At 36.5% G+C, this 20,255-nt stretch overlaps 1 protein-coding gene across 1 annotated transcript; it reads right to left on the bottom strand.

The window, feature by feature from the left end:
* Positions 1-14,799: 14,799 nt before the first annotated feature.
* Positions 14,800-16,981, bottom strand: LOC103938352 (proline-rich protein 4). The gene is made up of 2 exons (XM_009348359.3): positions 16,723-16,981; positions 14,800-16,323 (listed from the first exon to the last, which is right to left on the bottom strand). Exons 1-2 carry the CDS (start codon positions 16,862-16,864, stop codon positions 15,143-15,145), a joined length of 1,323 nt encoding a protein of 440 aa, XP_009346634.2. The 5' UTR covers positions 16,865-16,981; the 3' UTR covers positions 14,800-15,142.
* Between the last annotated feature and the right edge of the window lie 3,274 nt (positions 16,982-20,255).

The following is a 20,255-nucleotide window of genomic DNA, read 5'->3' as shown; positions in this document are numbered from 1 at the left end:
TATGGGATGAAGCTTAAAATCAGTGTCTTTAAATTTCAATAATAACAACATACGAATATGATTTTATAATGATAACACAAAACTCAAGTATGAATGACACACCTCAACCTGGAATGTCCACCTGGACATCGGAATCATGATGTGCTGTCTGACACCTGGAAGGTGACAAAGGCATAACGTGTAGTGATGTGGAACATATAAATAAATTAAAACCTAAAAGTGACTAATTTAGAGTGCGCATGTGAGTAAGATTGAACCCATATCACACAAGTGATGTTAGAGTATAGATAAATTCCAGTAAAAGAAGAGTAAGGACATTTATACCGAAAAGAGAAGTTTCCTAGATGACAGCTTTTACCAGCAATCATCATCATCATGAAACCTTTGCCATTAAAATCCTGGAGGGGCGAAAAATAAGGATGAGTGGGCATGAAAAATAAAGTTTTATAAACTGTTTTCGAAAATGTATAACCCTTCGCTGTAAAACAAGTATAAAGTTTTCTGAAAATATTATAATACTAGTGTGTAATACGGTACCCTGCAGCAGAAGTGAATCAAAAGATGCAGGATACAACAACAAGGTATCTCAACATTAAATCTCAAATCGTTATTACAAGGAATCAATGCTCATTAATTTATGTAGGCACACAAGTCCATTACAGAGATAATTTAGACAATGGAACAGGTTGAGTGTAGGTTTTACATTCTAGTACTACATCATGTGAGATGCGCTGGTCGCATCACATACGAGTCTAAAACATCACACAAAATGACAGGCTGTCACCAAACTCTGAATCCAAAGTGAATGTAAACGATGCATGTGAACTACACAAAGTTGGTCCTTGGCCCAGGACGGTACAAATAACTAAGAGATACTGTGCAAACATGTAATAATGAGCAGATAAAACGCAAGAATGTCATGCCACAAGTTTATCCTCACAAATAATATTAAAAACATAAAGTGTACGAAAAATCTATTTGTAAAGCTAAACACGACATGTCACATCATAGTATATATAAGCAAAAACGAAATGACTCACTCAAAGACACATGCATGTCGTAACCGTCCAACTATTCTGCCCGTAGTACACCTTCAAATGGTCCTCTCCTAAACGGAAAATTACTACACTAATCACTAAAGTAATAATAATTAATGCAATAAACTTAATTTCCCTTAGTTTGCACAAGAATGAGATTTTCGTCGGAAATTTGGAAAGAAATTCAAACGCCTCGTTGGGAGCCATTACACAACTAAATTTAATATATAATATATCAAAACGAAGCTTAGAACGAGAGGAATAAGATTAAATCCATTTTAATGCCAAAAGTTGGCCGGAGTTGCTTGAAAAAGGGCCTAAAAGCTACTGCCCGACATGGAACCTTCTGAACAGAAGGGATTCGAGCATACAAGCTCAAATCTGTGGCCTAGAGATTGTGGGAAGTCGTCCTACACCTTCAAACTCGACCAAATCAACAAGGTTTGGCGAGGTTTGGCATGAAAAATCCTACAACTTGCCGGAAAACATGGTGGGTTAGATATTTGTCCTTAAACACTTAGAAACATGCATGCATGGTAAGAATATTTACCAAAATTTCGAGGAAGAGTTTGAGAGTGAGAAATCTAGGCTTACCGTGGTCGAAGGAGTGAATGTTTCGCCAACGTTCGTCGAGCTACGCAACCAGGTCTTCGTTTTCCTTTGGGTTTTCTCACGATCAAAGGTTAAAAGTGAGTTGCAGAGACCTTTAGAAAATTTTGAGGGAATTTTGGGGAATTTTTTTGTACCAAGAGGGAGAGAGTGAGGAGAGCTACGGGAGAGAATTTGAAAGGTGATGAAGAGTTGAGTAGGTAGAGAGAGAGATGTGAACGAGCGAAAAAGGTGAAAAGAGAGAGAGTAAGTCGGTTGATATTGGGAAAAAAAGGGAAAGGTGGGGATGTGTGAGTAAAAGAGAGATGCGAGGGAAAAGTGATGAGATATGGCATGTGTGTGTGTAAGAGAGAGAAAGAGAGAGATAAAATATATTTTTTTTAAATGTAAAAGAAATGATGTCTGATGGATTATGGCACAAAAATGTGGGTTTTCAAAACTTAATAAAACAATATTAAATTGTCCACTTGCTGCACACTTAAACCAACTTTCTTAGTTTCCAACGCACACAACCCACAAGGCTAACCAGAAAGGGTGAATTTTTGCTCATCCACATTAATTGTGGTGTATGCTCACCATATATCTCTAAAACTATGTCTTCTTACTTGACCCTGATTAAAATTTGCATTTATTATTATTATGATGTAATCATCATTTTAGCATTTACCTTTTAATTTTTAATTAATATTTTTATCTTTACAATTTTATCTCTATCTTCCTCCTCCCTCTCATCTCTCCTTGTCCTTCCGCCACATCGACATTGTTCCACCTTCCCTCAACTCCAAAACCCAAAAAATAAAAAAGCAAAATTGAGGAAAGGTTTGCCCACCAACCCCCAAATAATGTCGTGGAGGTGGGAGAGGCAGGATTCGTGGTGGTTCTCGAACACGATGACGGAGGAGATGGTAAGTGGTGCATGGGCCCACCCACCAGACGATGTGCTCTATGTGGAGCCGTCGCTTCCAGTTCCTCTAATTTCCATCTCTCTGTACAACTTGATCATGATGGCTCCAAGCAGAGCCGTCGTTGGTGAAGATGCAATAAACAACAATGGAGAAGAAAGAGGGGACACAGTGAAAAAGGGAGTAAGAGAGATGAAGGGTTGGTCGGCGCCTAAGGGATAGGCGGTTGTTTTGGTGACTATTGAGTTTTTATTTTATTTTATTTATGTTTAGTTTTTAATTTTTGAATTTTTTTTAAAATAAATTACAAAAGTTAACTATGGTTGAGTGGGATGACACATGGCAGGCTAGAAAATGTGTGGTGAGCATACAACACAGTTGATGTGGGTGAGCAAAAATGCACTGATAGGATTAAATGCACACCACAAAGTAGCACACAAATGTCCTATTAATTTTCCTTATTAACAATAATATTTGTCAATTGTAGCATATGAAAATAAGGGTCTTTCCCGCAGAAGATTGTTTTATCTAACTACCTAAAATATCACAAAAACTGGGCTGCTGTCCCTACTGACCAGCCACCGAAAAATAATTATTAGACCGACTTACACTTATCTAAAGTCTACGAAATTTTATATGCATATACTAGACACACAGAGCTACACTCACACAAATTTTTGGGATTTTTGGAGTTGATTTTCTATTTAAATTAAATCGAACAAAAACAGAACAGTGACAGATTTTTAAGTAGTTCACAAATTAAGAAAAACGAGTTAGGGGAATTGCTATCCACCACCAAATAATCATGCAAACATGTTATGTTTCATTCAAATTCCTTTCATTTTTGGATGAAGATGCCCAAGTTGGCTCAATGTTAGAACTCAACCTATTACTCTTTCTTATGTAGTATGTTAAGAGAATGGCGTTTTCAACTTAACTTAGTCCCTAACATGCAATCTCGAATGATGTGTTCATAGATTTAACAAGTAGAAATTATTAAGAACGAAAAGAGTTTGAGTCATCACAAGGCATCGTAAGTACGAGCGTTGTCTTACTTATCCTAGAAATTGATTCACATGTTAATTGCAATTAACAAGTGTCTCTAGAACATATGTAGGTCCTCATTCAACAAGGGCAGGCACACACATATTCATAGCATTAGAATCCTAGATATGCTTACTAAGTATGCATCTGTAGAAAACACAAAAAGAATTCATCAATGAGACAAGTAGTGAACCAATTTTCATCCATTCGTAAAAGTAATTCAAACGAAATGTCATAACAAACTTGCAATCATATTCGGGGCTTCAAAACAGCCCCTAACTACTAAAAATTAGTTACACATAATTCTCAAATTAAACCAAAAGAAAGACATGAGTTTGAGAAGATAAAACCGAGAGAAGAGAATGCCAAGATTTCCTCCTTCATTTCCTTCCTTCCCCAACGCAGCAGCCTTGCCTTTTTCCCTTGCTTCCTTCTTTTTTTTTTCTATCTTTTTTTCACACTTTTTTTCTCCCTTTGTTGCTGCAACTTGTAGGTCTTTTCTTCTTTTCTGCTGCCACAATTTTTTCTCCATAACTCACCCCACTAACAGCCATTTAGTGATTACAATAAGTGGGAGGAAATGCTAAAACAATTGTAACTCTTTGGGCAGCCTTTATGCCCATTACTCTCACTTAATTTTTCATTTCCTCTGATATTTGAATAGGTGTTAGCTGGCTTGTTCTTGGCTGCATCAGTTTTGGCTGTTAGTTTTATGGGATTTATTGTTTTCAATGCTTTCTTGTCAGTTACAAACTGCTCAGCCTCCTGGGAACCTTTCAGTGTTTGAATGGCCATAACTTTTTCTAGAAAAATGATATTAACAATCCGTAAAATGCTCCAGAAAATAGACATCCGTAGCTTTCGAAGCATATAAGGCTCATTCTCTAATTCATTCTGAGCTGTCCGCAACTTGCTTCCAAAGTCAGCTGACCTGCACAGGCAGTTTTAACGAATTTATTACTTAAAATTCCACTTGTGTTATTTTTCTTTTCTTTACTTGACAAATCCTACAAAACACAAAAACAAGGTAAATAACTCAAAAATATATGGAACTAACTAAGAAAAGAAAAGTGAATTTGATATAAAAATATATATAAATATGAGCTTATCATGCACCCAATCAGAAAATTAGACCAAAGCAGTGGCACACTATACAAGAATTTCGAATTTGAAATTGCCTCAGGTATTTTTACACAGTTTCAAACATAACTTGTTCGTTATAATTCCGAATTGAGTTCCATTTGCGGCTCCGTGTTCGTAAAAATGAGTACTATTTAAAAATTGTAAAATAAGACCAGAAAAGTGAAAGGAAAATTGAGGTCCACGTGTAAGGCCTACGTGGCATCTCAGGGGCATTATGATAATTTCACTACGAGTAAGAATAAAAAACAATAAATTTCGGGACAGGATGTCATAATGAATATGAATATTAGAATTTCAATAATAATAACATCCGATGATGTTTTATTTATTTATAACGATAACACAACACTCAAATTCAATAAACAGTGCTTTAGGCAAAAATGAGTTTTAGCATATATAATTTAGGGTAAAGTGTTGATTTAGTCCCTGAATTATCACTATAGTATAAATTAGGTCATTGAATTATTTTTTCAATAAAATAAGTCCCTAAATTCATTAAGAATTGCTAATTTCATCACTTCTATTATATTCAAAGCTATTTTATCTAATTTTTCGTCAACTTAAGTCATTTGACACACTATAAAGTGTAATACTGTCATTTTCTCGCCTGTAAACCCTTAACATTTCATATAGGTTGCCAATCTAACGTCTAATTTACCCTCCAAAGTTAACTTTATACATTATTTCTTTATGAAAAATTATCAATTTACCCTCCAATGTGTATCACATGCAAGTAAAGTGATTTAAATTGATGGAAAATTGAATATAGTAACTTCGAATGTAATATTAGGGATGTAATTGGCAGATTTTTATAATTCAACGACTGATTTTTCTGAGGAAAAAAAAAAGTTTAGGGACCTAATTTTCACTCATTCGATAATTCAAAGACTAAATTGACAGTTCACCCTATAATTTAAAGTCATGTCTTTGAATCTCTTTTTCCATAGCATCATATATGTATAATTATTGGTAGTTCACCCTGTAATTGGTAGATTTTTATAATTTAATGACTGATTTTTCTGAAAAAAAATAATAGTTTAGGGACCTAATTTTCACTCATGCAATTATTCGGAGACTAAATTGGCAGTTCACCCTATAATTTAAAGTCATGTCTTCGAATCTCTTTTTCCTTAGCATCATATATGTATAATTATTAGGGCTGGGAAATTTTGCCATAAACCTATTTACCAACCGAACCATACCGGTTAGTTCGTAATGATATGGTATAGTTTTGGCATTTTTTCATAATCGGTTGGCATTATACCGAACCGACAATTAATGGTATGACCTTAATATTGGATTTTGTATAACAGCGGTATGCCTACCTACCAATATATATATATATATATATATATTTTTTTTTTTTCTTTCTATTTAGATATTTTAGGTATTTTTTACATGCTTGACATGTGAAGAACTAGAAAAACGCAAGTATTTCTATATTTTTTCTATTTCTAATTAGAGTACTTCAATTCAATGTTTATTGATATTTTTAATTTATTATTCAATATTACTTCTTATTCTAATCATACTTTTTTTTTTATGTAACATTTGAATTGTAATAGTTGATGGTTCTACATCTCAAGCAGAAACATCAATTCCAAATGCTTTGAAGAATTGATTCATGGAAGATTTCATATGCTGATGAACCAATATTTAGACTATATATTTCCCCTTTTATATTTCTTTTCTTGTCTAGTTTAGTTGGAAGTTTTAAGTTTGTGTGATGGTTTTGCCATTTTTTGTGTTTCTAGGAGCAGCAGAATCGAGTTTGGTGGAAAAGTATGCAAGTGGTGAAATTTTTGAGTAATTCCAGTTGGAGTTGATTCATAAGAGATTGAAGATGATCATATCAAGTTTTCAGCTAAAAAAAATTCCCAACCAATTTTTCCCAGTTTAAGAATGAAGAAAGCAGACGTTTCAAGCTTTCTAAGGACATCTCATTCAGAGCAGCTCCACCGGAGCTTTTTTTGCCCAGCACCAAGTCCAAATAACAACCAAGCACCTAGTCCATTTGCTCCAGCCCGCAACACAGCCCGGCACCCAGCCCAAGCCAGGCAGCAGGCCAGCCCATTTCGGACAGACCCAGAAGCCGGTCCAAATGGCTGGCGCGTGCACGACACTCGCGACTGGGCGCGAGTAGCCGACAGTGTCGCAAGCGGTGGGGCCCGCGTGCAGGGCAACTTGCAGTCATCCGGGAGAGGGCTACGTGGCCCTCCTCAGAGCCGTTGGATTTCCAACGGCTAGTTTTTGTAGGCTGTTGGATTTCCAACGGTAAAAAAAATTTAAATTTAAATTTTAAATTGGACCGTCCGATCACAGATCAACGGTCCACGTTTATTTCACCAAAAATTAAAAAAAAAAAAAAAAAAAAGGCCCAACGGTCAGAAATTTGACCGTTGGCCACGTGGCATCGTGTTGGCTATTGGATTTGATTATTTTTCAAATCCAACGGTCCAGATTAATTACAACATTAAAATTTATTAAAAATTAATTAAAAAATGTCAAAATTTTTTAAAAAAATACAGAAAAATTTTAAAAAATTAATTTTTTTTTTCTATAAATACCTAACCCTCATCTTCCACCTTACACCACATTTCAATATTTTCTACACTTTCTACATTTGAATATTTTGTACACTTTGAGAGAAAAAAATGACTTCGTGGAAGCTCAGTGAAGATGTTACGTTGTGTGAATGTTGGGTTCGCACTACTCATGACCCGATTACGGGTAATGAGATGGATAAGCGAGAAATGTGGAGTAAAATTACGAAATCGTTCAACGATGTACATGGAAAAGATGTACATGGAAAAGATGCAAGATCTAGTCAAGGTCTTCAAGGTCGTTGGAAAAAACTCAATGCATCATTTACTTGTTGGAAAAACGCCCTCTCTCATGCTTCTGGTAATTTGCGTAGTGGGACAAGTTTAGCGGATGAGGTAACAATATTTTTATTTATTTATATGCATTCCACCCACATCAATATTTTAATTTATTTAATTTCTTATGTAATTTTTATGTAATATGCATTCCACAATACTTATGTAATTTTTATGTAATTTTTATATAATTTTTATGCATTCCACAATTCTTATGTAATTTTAATAGACACTACAAGCACAAGCATTCTACAATGCAAAGAACCATAACAAATCATTCAACAAATGGGAATGTTGGCAAATTGTCAAAGATTGCCCTAGATACAAAATTGTGGCAACCGGTCCAGAAGTTGTCATGCACGGTATGGGTCTACACAGTTCGCCAGAAGCAGACATAGCCGAACAAGAAGCCAACACATTTGAAGACACGGAAGGGATGCCTGAACAAGTGCCAGAGACCCAACCGACTCGTCAGTCCCTCAGGCCTCAAGGTAAAAAGGCATCAAAGAAAAAAGGTAGTTCTTCCAAAAATGACTACACTAAATATATGGAGGAACTTACTCGTCAAGGTGAAATGAACATGGCATGGGAAAAGGCTAGAGATGAGGAAAAAGCTGCTGCTGTGGCAGCAATTATTGCAGCTACTGAGGCTCGTGATGCGGCGTCTGAGAGACAAAGAGAAATAGTTAATCGAGAGAACGAGATGATTAGAGAAGCACTTCATCGAGAGAATGAGATGCTTAGAGAAGAAAGGATGTCTCAAATAGATCGTGACACTATGAACAAGTCTCTAGTAGGACTGTTTCCGAATTCAAAATATTTTTGGACATCAGAAAAAAGAGATGTCGTGCGAAGGAGGCGTGCAAGAGATGCCGAAACAAGTCAAGGGGGTTCCAGCTACAGAAATCCTAGCAACCAAGATCCTAGCACCACATATCCTAACTCCACAGACTTTGTATAATTTCGCATTTATTTGTACTACTTTATTTAATTTCTTATTTATTTTTAGAACTTTATTTAATTTCTTATGTAATTTCTTATTTATTTTTAGAACTTTATTTAATTTATTATGTAATTTCTTATTTATTTTTAGAACTTTGTTTAATTTCTTATGTAATTTCTTATTTACTTTTAGAACTTTATTTAATTTCTTATGTAATTTCTTATTTATTTTTAGAACTTTATTTAATTTCTTATGTAATTTCTTATTTACTTTTAGAACTTTATTTAATTTAAACTTAAAATTACATAACCTCACCATTTAAACTTAAAAAAAAACCATTTAAACTTAAAACACCAAATAAAATTACATAAAACACCATTTAAACTTAAAATTACATAACCTCACCATTTAAACTTAAAACACCAAATAAAATTACATAACCTCACCATTTAAACTTAAAAAAAAAAAAGCAAACACACTAAATAAGATTACTTAAAAAACAATACACTTTATTCTTCAACCACAAGCCTTATTTTAATTATCTTCGCCTTCGTGCAATCTCCACTGATGGTCAATCAAGTCATTCTGGCGGGCTATGTGCCAGTATGGCTCTTGCAATGAAGTGTATCGTTGAACGATCAATTCATTGTAACGTCCATCCCGTTCCAACGACTCGTGTTGCACGGGATCTTCGGTCCGGTCATGAGCATAGTAGATTTGTGTTCTTGAGTTGTTCATCGGATCCGGCTCGTATTCATCGACAGCATCATAATCATACTCGTCTTCAACAATCATGTTGTGGAGAATAATACACGTCATCATGATGGATCGAAGAGCCTCGACATCAAACATTCTAGCTGCAGCCCTGACAATGGCCCAACGAGCTTGCAGGATACCAAAACAACGCTCGACATCCTTCCTACACCCTTCTTGACACTTTGCGAAGTGTTTCTCTTTTTCACTCTGCGGGTGTGGCACTGTTTTGACAAATGTTGACCACTTTGGGTAAATACCATCTGCAAGGTAGTATGGTCCCTCGTATTTATTACCATTAACCCAATATGTGCATCTCGGCCCACGCCCTTGTAGCAGTTCGTCAAATACTGGAGATTGGGCAAGGACATTTAGGTCATTCTGAGCTCCTGGAACACCAAAAAAAGCATGCCAAATCCATGTATCAAAAGAAGCCACTGCTTCCAGAATGATGCTTTTGGCTCCTTTTCTGTCGCCATAAGCTCCTTGCCATGCACTTGGACAGTTTTTCCATGTCCAGTGCATGCAGTCGATGCTTCCAATCATGCCAGGGAAGCCTCGCATCTCACCCTTCCTCAGAAGCCTTCGCATGTCCCTTGTCGTGGGTTGCCGAAGGTACTCATTGGTGTAGAGGGCTTCAATTGCAGAGCAAAACCGCATCAGGGACTCCAGAACTGTTGTTTTTCCCATCCTTGCGATCTCATCCACTTGATCTGCAGATACTCCATATGCAAGCATTCGCAAGGCAGCCGTAATTTTTTGCTCAGGAAGAAGACCTAGAACATGAAAAGCATCCTCTTTTTGCACAAAATATGGATCATGGTTGCAAACATCACTCATGATTTTAGCGAACAAACTTCGTTGCATTCTAAAACGACGTCTAAAAACATGATCAGGGAAAACGCTGTTGGGAATAAAATAATCTTCCAAGAGATCTTTACCTCGTCTTTCCCTTCTTCTATCGATGTTTTCCGCACGTCCGGGTTTGGCTATCTGACCCATAGCTTCCATGATACGGCGGGAATGTGAGGCCATCCGCCTTCTATGGTGATCATCCTCAAGCACCTCCATTGCGAAGGGCTCATCTCCACCTCCACCTTGGTCAAGATTGACCAATTCTTCCTGTTGTGCCAACAACCTTTTCTGCTGCTCTTGTAACTGTTTATACGTTCTCCTTGAAGAAGACATTGTAAGAATTCAAGATTTGAAAATGATAAAGAAGAATTCTGAGCTAAAAAAAAGGATTGAGTTTAGTGTGAGGATGGATGTAGGGATGTAGGGTTTATATGGACAAAAAAAAAAAAATGAGGTTCTGGACAATGCCACGTGGCACTACGTGATTGGTTGAAAATCTTAGCGGAAATCTATTCAAAAAATAGTAAGTTCGGATAATGACACGTGGCGTGACGAGATTGGTTAAAATTTTTATCGAAATCTTGCCTAAATTATTGTAAACAGGAAGTGACACGTGGGTTGTCGGGATTGGTTGAAAATCTTAGTGGAAATCTATTCAAAAAATAGTACGTTCGGATAATGACACGTGGCGTGACGAGATTGGTTAAAAATCCTATCCGAAATTAAAACTATTTTTTTTTTATTATTTTATAAAAAAATTATTTAATATTTTAAATGGACTGGGTGCCAGCGCATTTTGTAGGGGTGGAGATCGTTTGTGCCAGCGCATTTTTAGACTAGGTGCCAGCACATTTTTTTTGGGGTGGAGATGCTTTGGCCTATTACTGTTCATTGGGTCTATTACTGTTCAATTAAGTGGATAAATGGGCTGGGTGCTGGCGCAAAGTGGATAGGAGTGGAGTTGCTCTCATTGAAATCTATGGACTTTTGGTCTACCAAACGTTATGACCAATTCTGCCCACTGTAACCAATAAAATAAGAAAGTAAATGCACCTTGTATTTTGCTTTGTCATCAACACTCAGCAGAAAAGTGGGTTTTAATTCCACTCACTAGCCTTTGGAGCAAAAGAAAAGTCGAGAGGAGAAAGTGGAGAGCACAATTGCCCACTCCATTGACTAATAAAATAATCAACACACGGCAACAGAGAGCATGGCAGAAGAGGAATAGACTGATTGGAGTTTTCGATATAGAGTGCAGAACACGACAGAGGGGAGAAAACAGAGAGCAGGAAAGGGGAAGGGGTGCCGCAACTCAAAATTTGAAGAGAAGAAGAAGCATGCTCCTCTTTTTTAGGAGAAGATGATCAGAAAGCTCATCTTGTGAAAATGGGTTGTTTTCTTTCTTTGATTTTTAATGGATAATTCCTTATGTACTAAAAAAAGTATGTGTAACTAATTTCCTTTTGCTAGAGTGAGGCCATAAGGCTCAACATGATTACGTAGATGTCTCTTTCAATTGCTTAAGTGTTGTTACATGCTTGCTTTGATATTGTCAATCACTAAATTAAACTATCTATGTGCCTTGATGTTTGATCACCATTAGGATGCTTAGAAAAGTCATCGGATGCAATTTTGAACGAATGTCATGTTAAAATTGGCTATACTTCTTGTGATTGAGGAATGCAATTTCTCCTAAGGTAAATATCATACTTTTAGGGATTACATGGTTTAACAAAAGAATTTTCACCAAGATTTAATCCAAATATCATGAATAAATTGCATGTAGTGGTATGAGTTTTAGCTTGAATGTCACAAGTAAAACATGAGTAATTGAATGTCACAAGTAAAACATACACAAGGAAAACCTAACTTTCAAAGCATGTGTGTTTTCGATTACTTAAGCAATTGGAAGAGCTATGTAGGAGTGTTGTTGGTAAAGGTTGAACTCTAGCACCTTGACAATCTAATTTTCTTCAATTATTTGTATTATCTTGAGTTTCTATATTTACTTGTTTTGTTTAGTTGGATCACTATTCCTATAAGCCAATTCTCATTTTAGATATTTGTTTAAGTTATGTACAATAGTATTTAGTTTCGTCGAATTAATGTAGTTTTTAGAGTTAACTAAGTTAAATACACAAAAACTTGTAAATTGTTTATATCAGTCCCTGAGGAGATCAGCCTTGCTTGAGCCATTCTATACTACAAACACTTGTTCCCTTGCAAGAATTTTCTATGGTTTAACCCTTGTTTTACAAGTGATAAAATCGCTATCATATGCACTGGTTTTTGCTACTTCAGTGATATTGCATTATCAAAACAACAAGTTATTTGTTTTGGGATTATAATAAGGGGATCTTATAACCAGAACCGTACTTTTGAGTTTTGAGTTTTTTGTTTATGCATTAGTTGCTACAATTGAATTTAGACAATTATATTAGTTAGACTTTTGAGTTTGTGAACTTATAACCATTTGGATTATGTTTGCTGACATTGTTGTTGACTTATTAAGTTTTGGTTTGATTTCCATTTTAATTTGTTAAGTCATGATTATGTTGGCTTATCATCAATTGCAAAATTGCAGCAGCAACTTATTTTCTCTTTTCAAGTTTGTTATTTACGGGTCGGTGCATGGTCTTGCGTTGTTGTTTTTGTAGCTTATTTGAAAAACATTGGTTGTGCCATTTACCAACCGAACCAGCCAATAATTTAGGTTTCTCTTTTTTGGTTTGTTGTTTATGGGTCGGTGTATGGTCTTGAGCTGTTGTTTTTGTAGCTTATTTACAAATCATTACTTGTGCCATTTGCCAATTAAACCAGCCAATAATTTTGGCTAAACTGATTTTTGGGAATTGCAAGAAAACGGTTGGCTAGTGGTAACTAATTTTTGGTAATTATTTATATGTGGCTGACAGGTGGCACAAGAAATTTGGCACGGTTTACCAACCAAACCCAGCCCTAATAATTATTTATTAATATTATTATGAATATGGTAATAGTTGCAAGGAATAAATTTTCTTTCATAACTTCAAAGGGGCCCATACTGGATCATAAATTATCTTTGGTGTTGCTGTGTTTTTTAAAAAAAAAAAATTGCTTATGTTATGTTGTAAAAAATAAACAAATGTAAAATAAAACAGTTGAGTGTTTGGTAAACTTTTATTTCAAAAGTGTTTAAAAAAAAAAAAAAAAAAACAGTGTTTAAGAATTTGACAAACTTTTGGTAAATTTGCTAGGATTGTGTTAAATGACAAAGAGTGGGATGTTAAATATGATTTTATAATTTTTTTAGAAAAGATAAAAAATTATATATTCTATGGACACACACCCTTCTCTCCTCTCCTCATTTTCTCCGTCATCTCTCCTTCGAATTTTGCTAAACTTTCTATCTTCTCTCCATTCTCTCCGTCCTCTCTCTTATGGGTTTGCAGAAATGAACCTTCCTCTCTCCTCTCTTTCTCCCTCATTTTCTCCACCCCTAATCCTCTCCCTCACCTGCACCTGCAGTAATGAACCTGCACATGCTTGAACCTCCCGCTCAGATCGACTAATCCCAGACGACGGCTGAGAAACTTGTTGGTGGTAATTATCCCAAAAGATTTGGGGTTGGGATTGGGACTGGATCTGGTGGATCTGGGAGGGGGTGAAGTGTTTCAGCCCCATTGACAAGGGTTGCTGGTGGTGCTGCTCAAATTGGGCTGATTTGGGAAAGGGAGGAAGTCTTAGGAAAAAGAAGGGAGGAGAGGGGCGCAGGAAGAGGAAGGAGATTCAGTAGGGGTGTGGAGGATCTGGAAGGAGAGGGATGATCGGGAGACCGGGCGGCACATGCAGAGGGACAGCGATTGTCATTTTATAAAAATGACGAGGGTGTTATTGAACTTCAGAAAGTTTCATTAAAGATACACTATAGCTTTGCATGCTTTGACAAAAAGCTAATTTTTCAAAGCAGCATTTAGCAGCTTTCTTTTCTAGTGATTTCTGCTGTCAATGCCTTCAAAATAATCCTTTTTTTTTTTTAATTTACCAAAGACCTTAACTCTAAATCAGTACAGAGTATTGAGCTACTTATTTTATGGGCCATATACTTTTCAAAGTGTCTTTTACAAACTTGAAAACAGCATGGAAAATCTTCTGCTTGGAAAACGACCTAAGCCAAGGATCAATCCTTGCATCAATTGCATGCATGCGGTACCCTTTTATATTTGGTTGAGACGTCGACATGTGAACTAGATAGGCCCTTTCGAAATCGACAATATTAACTGCTATTTATCTTGTGCTTCTGTCATCAAATCCCATAGGAGAAGAAAACGCATTGAATCTATATGTCACAAGCAATCTAGCATTGCCCATACTTTCAAACCACTCGTCCTCCTAATATCGCTTGTATCAAAAAATTGGATGTGTTACAAATGATAAATGCTTACAACTAATGTCTAATGAAATGAAAGGTTTAGTAGTTAAAGAATCTGATTCATAAGGTTTTACTTTTTTGATGAGTCATGGTTAACTTGTATGCGATATGACACCGAAATACAATACATGAAACTTAAATTCCCACCACTGTAAATTCAAAGGGATTGACGACAGAATAGTAAATATTTACTACGAAAAACATGAAAAGTAACACTGTAACATAAGTAATATCCACCTGAAATTTTTCAAAAACAATTGTGATATTACAAAGTAAAGAAACACAATCCAAACAAGTCAAATAATAACTTATAAATAAACAGTCTTCCATTCTCTCAGTTATCTCTCTGATGTTTGCTTCTCTTCAAGGTTTGAACAGTTGGTACTTTTGAAGGCTTAATTTATTGTGATCTTAAATTGCTTCATGCTTTCACTTAACCACACAACGTTGATGCTAGCTCCTACTTACAACTGGAAAGAATATATAGTACTTCAATGGCCTGAGGATATTTAGGAACCAAAGATGGCAGGGGTGGAAACTTGCCAATCTTTGGGTGTGGGAACTATTTATGGGATTTTGGGGATGGGAGGAAGCTTGGGCTTTGGGTGAGGGAAGTAATATTTTGGGTGGAGTGGCGGGAGTGGTGGTTTCTTAAAGAATGGATGAGGAAGCTTGGGCTTTGGGTGAGGGAAATAATATTTTGGGTGGAGTGGCGGGAGTGGTGGTTTCTTAGAGAATGGATGAGGAAGCTTGGGCTTTGGGTGAGGGAAATAATATTTTGGGTGGAGTGGCGGGAGTGGTGGTTTCTTAAAGAATGGATGAGGAATCTTTGGCAATGGAGGGAGAGGCTTGAATGGGTGTGGCTTTGGCTTGTGGAATGGGATGGGTGGTGGAAGTGGCTTTGTGTATATTGGGACTGGTGGTGGAAGTGGCTTCTTGTATATGGGGACTGGTGGTGGAAGTGGCTTCTTGTATATGGGGACTGGTGGTGGAAATGGCTTCTTGTATACTGGAACTGGTGGTGGAAGAGGCTTCTTATAGACTGGGACGGGTGGAGGGAGAGGTTTCTTGTAGATTGGTGTTGGTGGAGGGCAAGGTTTCTTGTATACTGGGACTGGTGGAGGGTTAGGTTTCTTGTATACTGGGGTGGGTGGAGGGTTAGGTTTCTTGTAGACTGGGACGGGCGGAGGGTGAGGCTTCTTGTAGACTGGTACGGGGGGAGGGAGAGGCTTCTTGTAGACTGGTACTGGTGGAGGGACTGGCTTCTTGTAGATTGGCACTGGTGGAGGAAAAGGCTTCTTGAAGATTGGAACTTTTGGAGGGAAGACCTTAGGAGGGAATGGCAATGGGTGTCCAAAAATTGGGTGAGATTTATGGAAAGGTGGCAACTTAGGCAAAGGTGGCAATTTGGAAAAAAGTGGGTGCTTCTTGTGAGGCCAAAAGAAGGCAGAAGTGCAAGTCACAGGTGAAAATTTGAGATTTCCACCAGCCACTCCAAGGGTTTGTGTCCCATCACTTGCCTTGGACTTGAAGACTATTTTTGTGGATTTCAGGCCGTCATGGGCAGCACAAGGGGCAGCTGATGCACTGTGGAGTTGGGCATAACATTCCTCTTTTAGTTGGTTTTCTTCTTTCACAATCTCTTTAGGAAGTAAGACTTTGAACTCTCCCTGTTCATTGAGCTCCCCAACACCTCTTGTTTTGAAGTGCCCATTTTCGGGCTTGCAGTCAATTGATACACGAAGACCTGTAAAATTGTAGCTAAGTTTAATAACAATTTAGGTCGAGAATAAACCCTAATTGGTTTCTTTGTTCACAAGAGGAAGAAAACAAGAGTAAGTGCTCTAAGCTATAATAAGTTCCATACATAGAAAGTGGAAATGAAACTTCAGTGAAACTGTTAAGTTTATGAGCACGTTTCTCAATGCTTAAATAATAATTCAATCATCAACTTCCATGTAATTTAATTTACAAAATTTTATGTACAAATTTAGTCTCACTAGCATTACTCTTCCAAATATAGTCACTTTGCTGTCCACTTTTGAAGTTCATGCAATGCAACACATGCAGTAATGTGCATGGCAATGCAAAAATACCTAAAATATTAGCAACTTATGAAAGAAAATGCAACCAGAAATTTTGTTACCTGAAAAGGCTTGGCTAGTCTTAATGTTATTCCGAGCACAGTCAGTGCATTCTCCAACCCCAACTACCTCAATTGTCTGCTCAGCATGGCTAAAGCTCACAAAAAGCACACACAGCCAGAAGCACTTCTGGAAAATCTTCATTGGGAACACTACCCCCAACACAGACGTACGGGGGAGAGAAAGTTCAAGAAGAAAACGGCTTATTCTATAAGCTGTTGCTATTACCCATCTTTACAAAGCTTATTATATAGGGTTTATAAGCACTTTGATCTAAAAGCACATCGACACTGAAATTTAAGGGCTTCACATGAGATTAGGGTCCCTAGGGACCCTTTCTTTAGGGGTGACCTTGCGTTTAGGGGAGAAGAAAAGGACCGTAACGTGCATACCGACTTCATCCCCCATATCACAATGTCATTCATTCAATGAATAGCTCCCAACTGTATATCTTATCTGTCTAAACCTACTTACTCGGATCCCATTAATACCATGCTTTTTACACATACCCACGTTTAATTTACCTAAGTAATTTATGTTCTACGATCAACGCATGTTCCTAAATACTTAAATTGTAAGGAAATGAATCAACAATGTATATCAAACTTATACTTTTTGACATGTGCATGATTATTTATGCACATGCATGAATAGCCCAACTTGTGGAATAAGAGTGACAAACATATAAAATGTATATCAAGCCTACACCGTCTAACACATGCATGATTATTTATGCACTTATTGGAATACATCAACTCTTGGAATGTAAACGAGAATCAAACTCGGTCAAGAATGAGAGGTGAACCATTCAACTTAATTACACTGATATTGACTCAACTTAATTACTTGCACTGATATTATCTCAACTTAATTACTTGCACAACTCGACAAATGTTGATTTTTATCACAAAAGACAACTGTGATTACAAGTGAAAATGTTCAATATAAATTATAATTTATTCTGTCAAATTTTCGAATTGCAATCTTCAATAGGGCGCACCCTTTCCTCATGAGCCCCTATTTATTTTCTTTTATTGGGCTTGGTGGCTTAATTTGTCACAGTTGGGAGACTAAAAGAGGAAACAAATGGTGGCATTTGCAGGCACATACCTAATTCACGCGATCATCATATCAAATAAACTATCAACCAATTTTTCATAACAACCTCTCGCCAAAAGTCCAAATTATGTATTAAATGTGGACACACACTCATCATGTGCCTGTTCAATTACAATAGGAGGCTAATGGAGCTGGAAGTTCAAATTGAAACCTCATCTCTTTTCTTTGTCAAATTTGAAATTAGCTAGAGAAAATTGATTTTGTACTATATTTGTATTTGGTCTAACAGAAGCTTTCGTTCAATTGAAATTTTGGTTCCTAAATTAAAAATATGTGAGTATTAGTCTCAAAACTCGTCACAATATGGAGCAATGTTCCTAATAACACTGTTAGAACTTTTAGTCAGATTAATGGATTTTAAGAGGAAAATTAGGGACGAAAGTTATAACAAAGGGCGTATAGGATTCTCTTCCCTCCTACCATTACTTTACACACAGTAAAAATACAAAAACTAATACTCACAAATTTTTAATTCAATGATTAAACTCCAACTAGATCAAAATTCAAAAACTGCTATAATTTTATGAAATTGATTATTCATATGGGTATGGTGGGGTGGGTTCTAAAATTGTGGAATTATAGAGCACATGGTAGAGCACATGGAAAAAGTTGAGTCGCTCGAAGGAGAGCAATCAGAGAGCATAGTGGCACAGGCAAATTTGTTGGTATTTCGTACAAAAAATTAACTCAAGCCCCTAGGAGCAATTCCAGCATGACGAAGGCCCCCTAGGGCAACTTCCTATTCAATCCCCTTCAATGAACAATAATTGCCTTTTGCATATTCTCCCATAAACTGATTAGCCATGGCAATAGGTAATAAAGTATTAATATTTTTTATTTTATAAAAAATAAAAAATAACTTTATTTGTAATTTCGGATAGAATTTTTAATCAGTCTCGTTGTATCACGTGTCATTAAATAAGAAATTACAACCCAAAATATTTGAGAAAATATAAAATTGTGGTGTAAGTTGGAAGATAAGGTTAACATAAATATAGAAAAATTGATTTTTTTTAATTTTTAAAATTTTTTCAGATTTTTTATTAATTTTTTACATTTTTTAATTAATTTTTTTATATTTTTATTAAGTTTAAAATGTGGCTAACGTCAGCCAAGTATCACATAACCTTAGGCTCTTGAGCCACCAATTCGAATCGGGCCTCTCACTCGAGCCCCCCTTAGTCCACTAGCCCGTATGGGCTGGAGCTTGCAGCTCTGGCTATTGGGTTGGAAAAATGGTTGGTCCATCGTGCTATTCCCCCCACTGGAGTTGCTCTAACAAGAAACTTGCCAATATGGGGTTAGACATCATTCCACTTGTGGGCTCGAGTCCTATATTAAGTTGTACGTACAAGGGACAGCTGTAGGTATTTTGTACAAAATAAAGGCATGTGGGCGGAATGAAAGGCCGGGCGATTCTTGCATGGGCATTGGGTCGGGTTTGGCTTGGCTAACCACTTGTTCTCTGATTTTTTGGCCGCCAGAGGACATTTTTTAGTTTAACGGCAATTTAGAAGCCCTTGCCCTTGCCCTTGCCCTTGCCCCGGTGGAATCGCTCCTAAGGGTACCTATAGTGTTAAGTCATTGATATGACCGTGTAAGGAAGAGAGGAAAAATCTTAAAAATTTGTATACTAACAGTTGTGGCATGTTTTGTCTATTATTCATTTCTTTAGCGTGCCTGGATTCAAGGTTAAATTATATTTGGAATCATCTGCAACATATTTTATTTGTAAACTACGCAGATCAAGTAAGAACATGTTTATGTGCAACGAATAAGAATATGTATCAATTCAATTTCAGATATTTACTCAAATGCAGACAAGTGAATCATTTTACATAACTTGTTTACAAATGCTAGACAACGAATCTTGACTCGTATATACAAGAATAACAATTGTCATTACTCAAGAACCAAAACACTAATCAATATCTTCAACATGGAGCTTTGGGTACAATTGCTAGTATACAAGCAATTCAAAGGCTCTCCTTAAACAAATTTACAATTATTAGTTACCCAATAACCAATGAGCATGACAACTGTACAAATTAGTATCCAATGCAGAGATGCCATTTGGCATCCTAACAACTTGTTGGAAATGTGCCCTAAAACCAATCATATGATGATACTTTATGGACATTTCACATGTTAAACTAATCTAGTTTAATATTAAGGGCAAACATTATTGTTTGAGCCGTCTCATATAAATGTTATATGCTTAAACGATAAGTCCAAGGAATATGTGATTGGAAGAATGCGATCTAAAGAAGTTAGATTCATGAGACCATTCTTTCGTTGACACATCCTAAACGTTCCTGATCATAGGATTGTCAATTGGGCATTGACAGTCCGTTAAGATCAGTACGTGCTATGTCTTCTCTCAGGGAGAGTGACTAGTCTCGAGTCATTGGTGTGT

The sequence above is a fragment of a genome, unplaced genomic scaffold (assembly GCF_019419815.1).
Source record: "Pyrus x bretschneideri cultivar Hongxiangsu unplaced genomic scaffold, Pyrus_bretschneideri_v1 Contig10, whole genome shotgun sequence".
NCBI classification, from domain to species: Eukaryota; Viridiplantae; Streptophyta; class Magnoliopsida; order Rosales; family Rosaceae; genus Pyrus; species Pyrus x bretschneideri.
The sequence above is the reverse complement of the archived record's forward strand: the minus strand, read 5'-3'. Positions and strand labels throughout refer to the sequence as shown.

What these genes read in the sequence shown, in the direction of transcription:
- LOC103938352 (XM_009348359.3), bottom strand. Translation starts at nt 16,864, where the DNA reads ATGAAGATTTTCCAGAAGTGCTTCTGGCTGTGTGTGCTTTTTGTGAGC. An exon ending in GACTAGCCAAGCCTTTTCAG is followed by an intron (nt 16,324 to 16,722) that starts GTAACAAAATTT and finishes ACAATTTTACAG; the next exon opens with GTCTTCGTGTATCAATTGAC.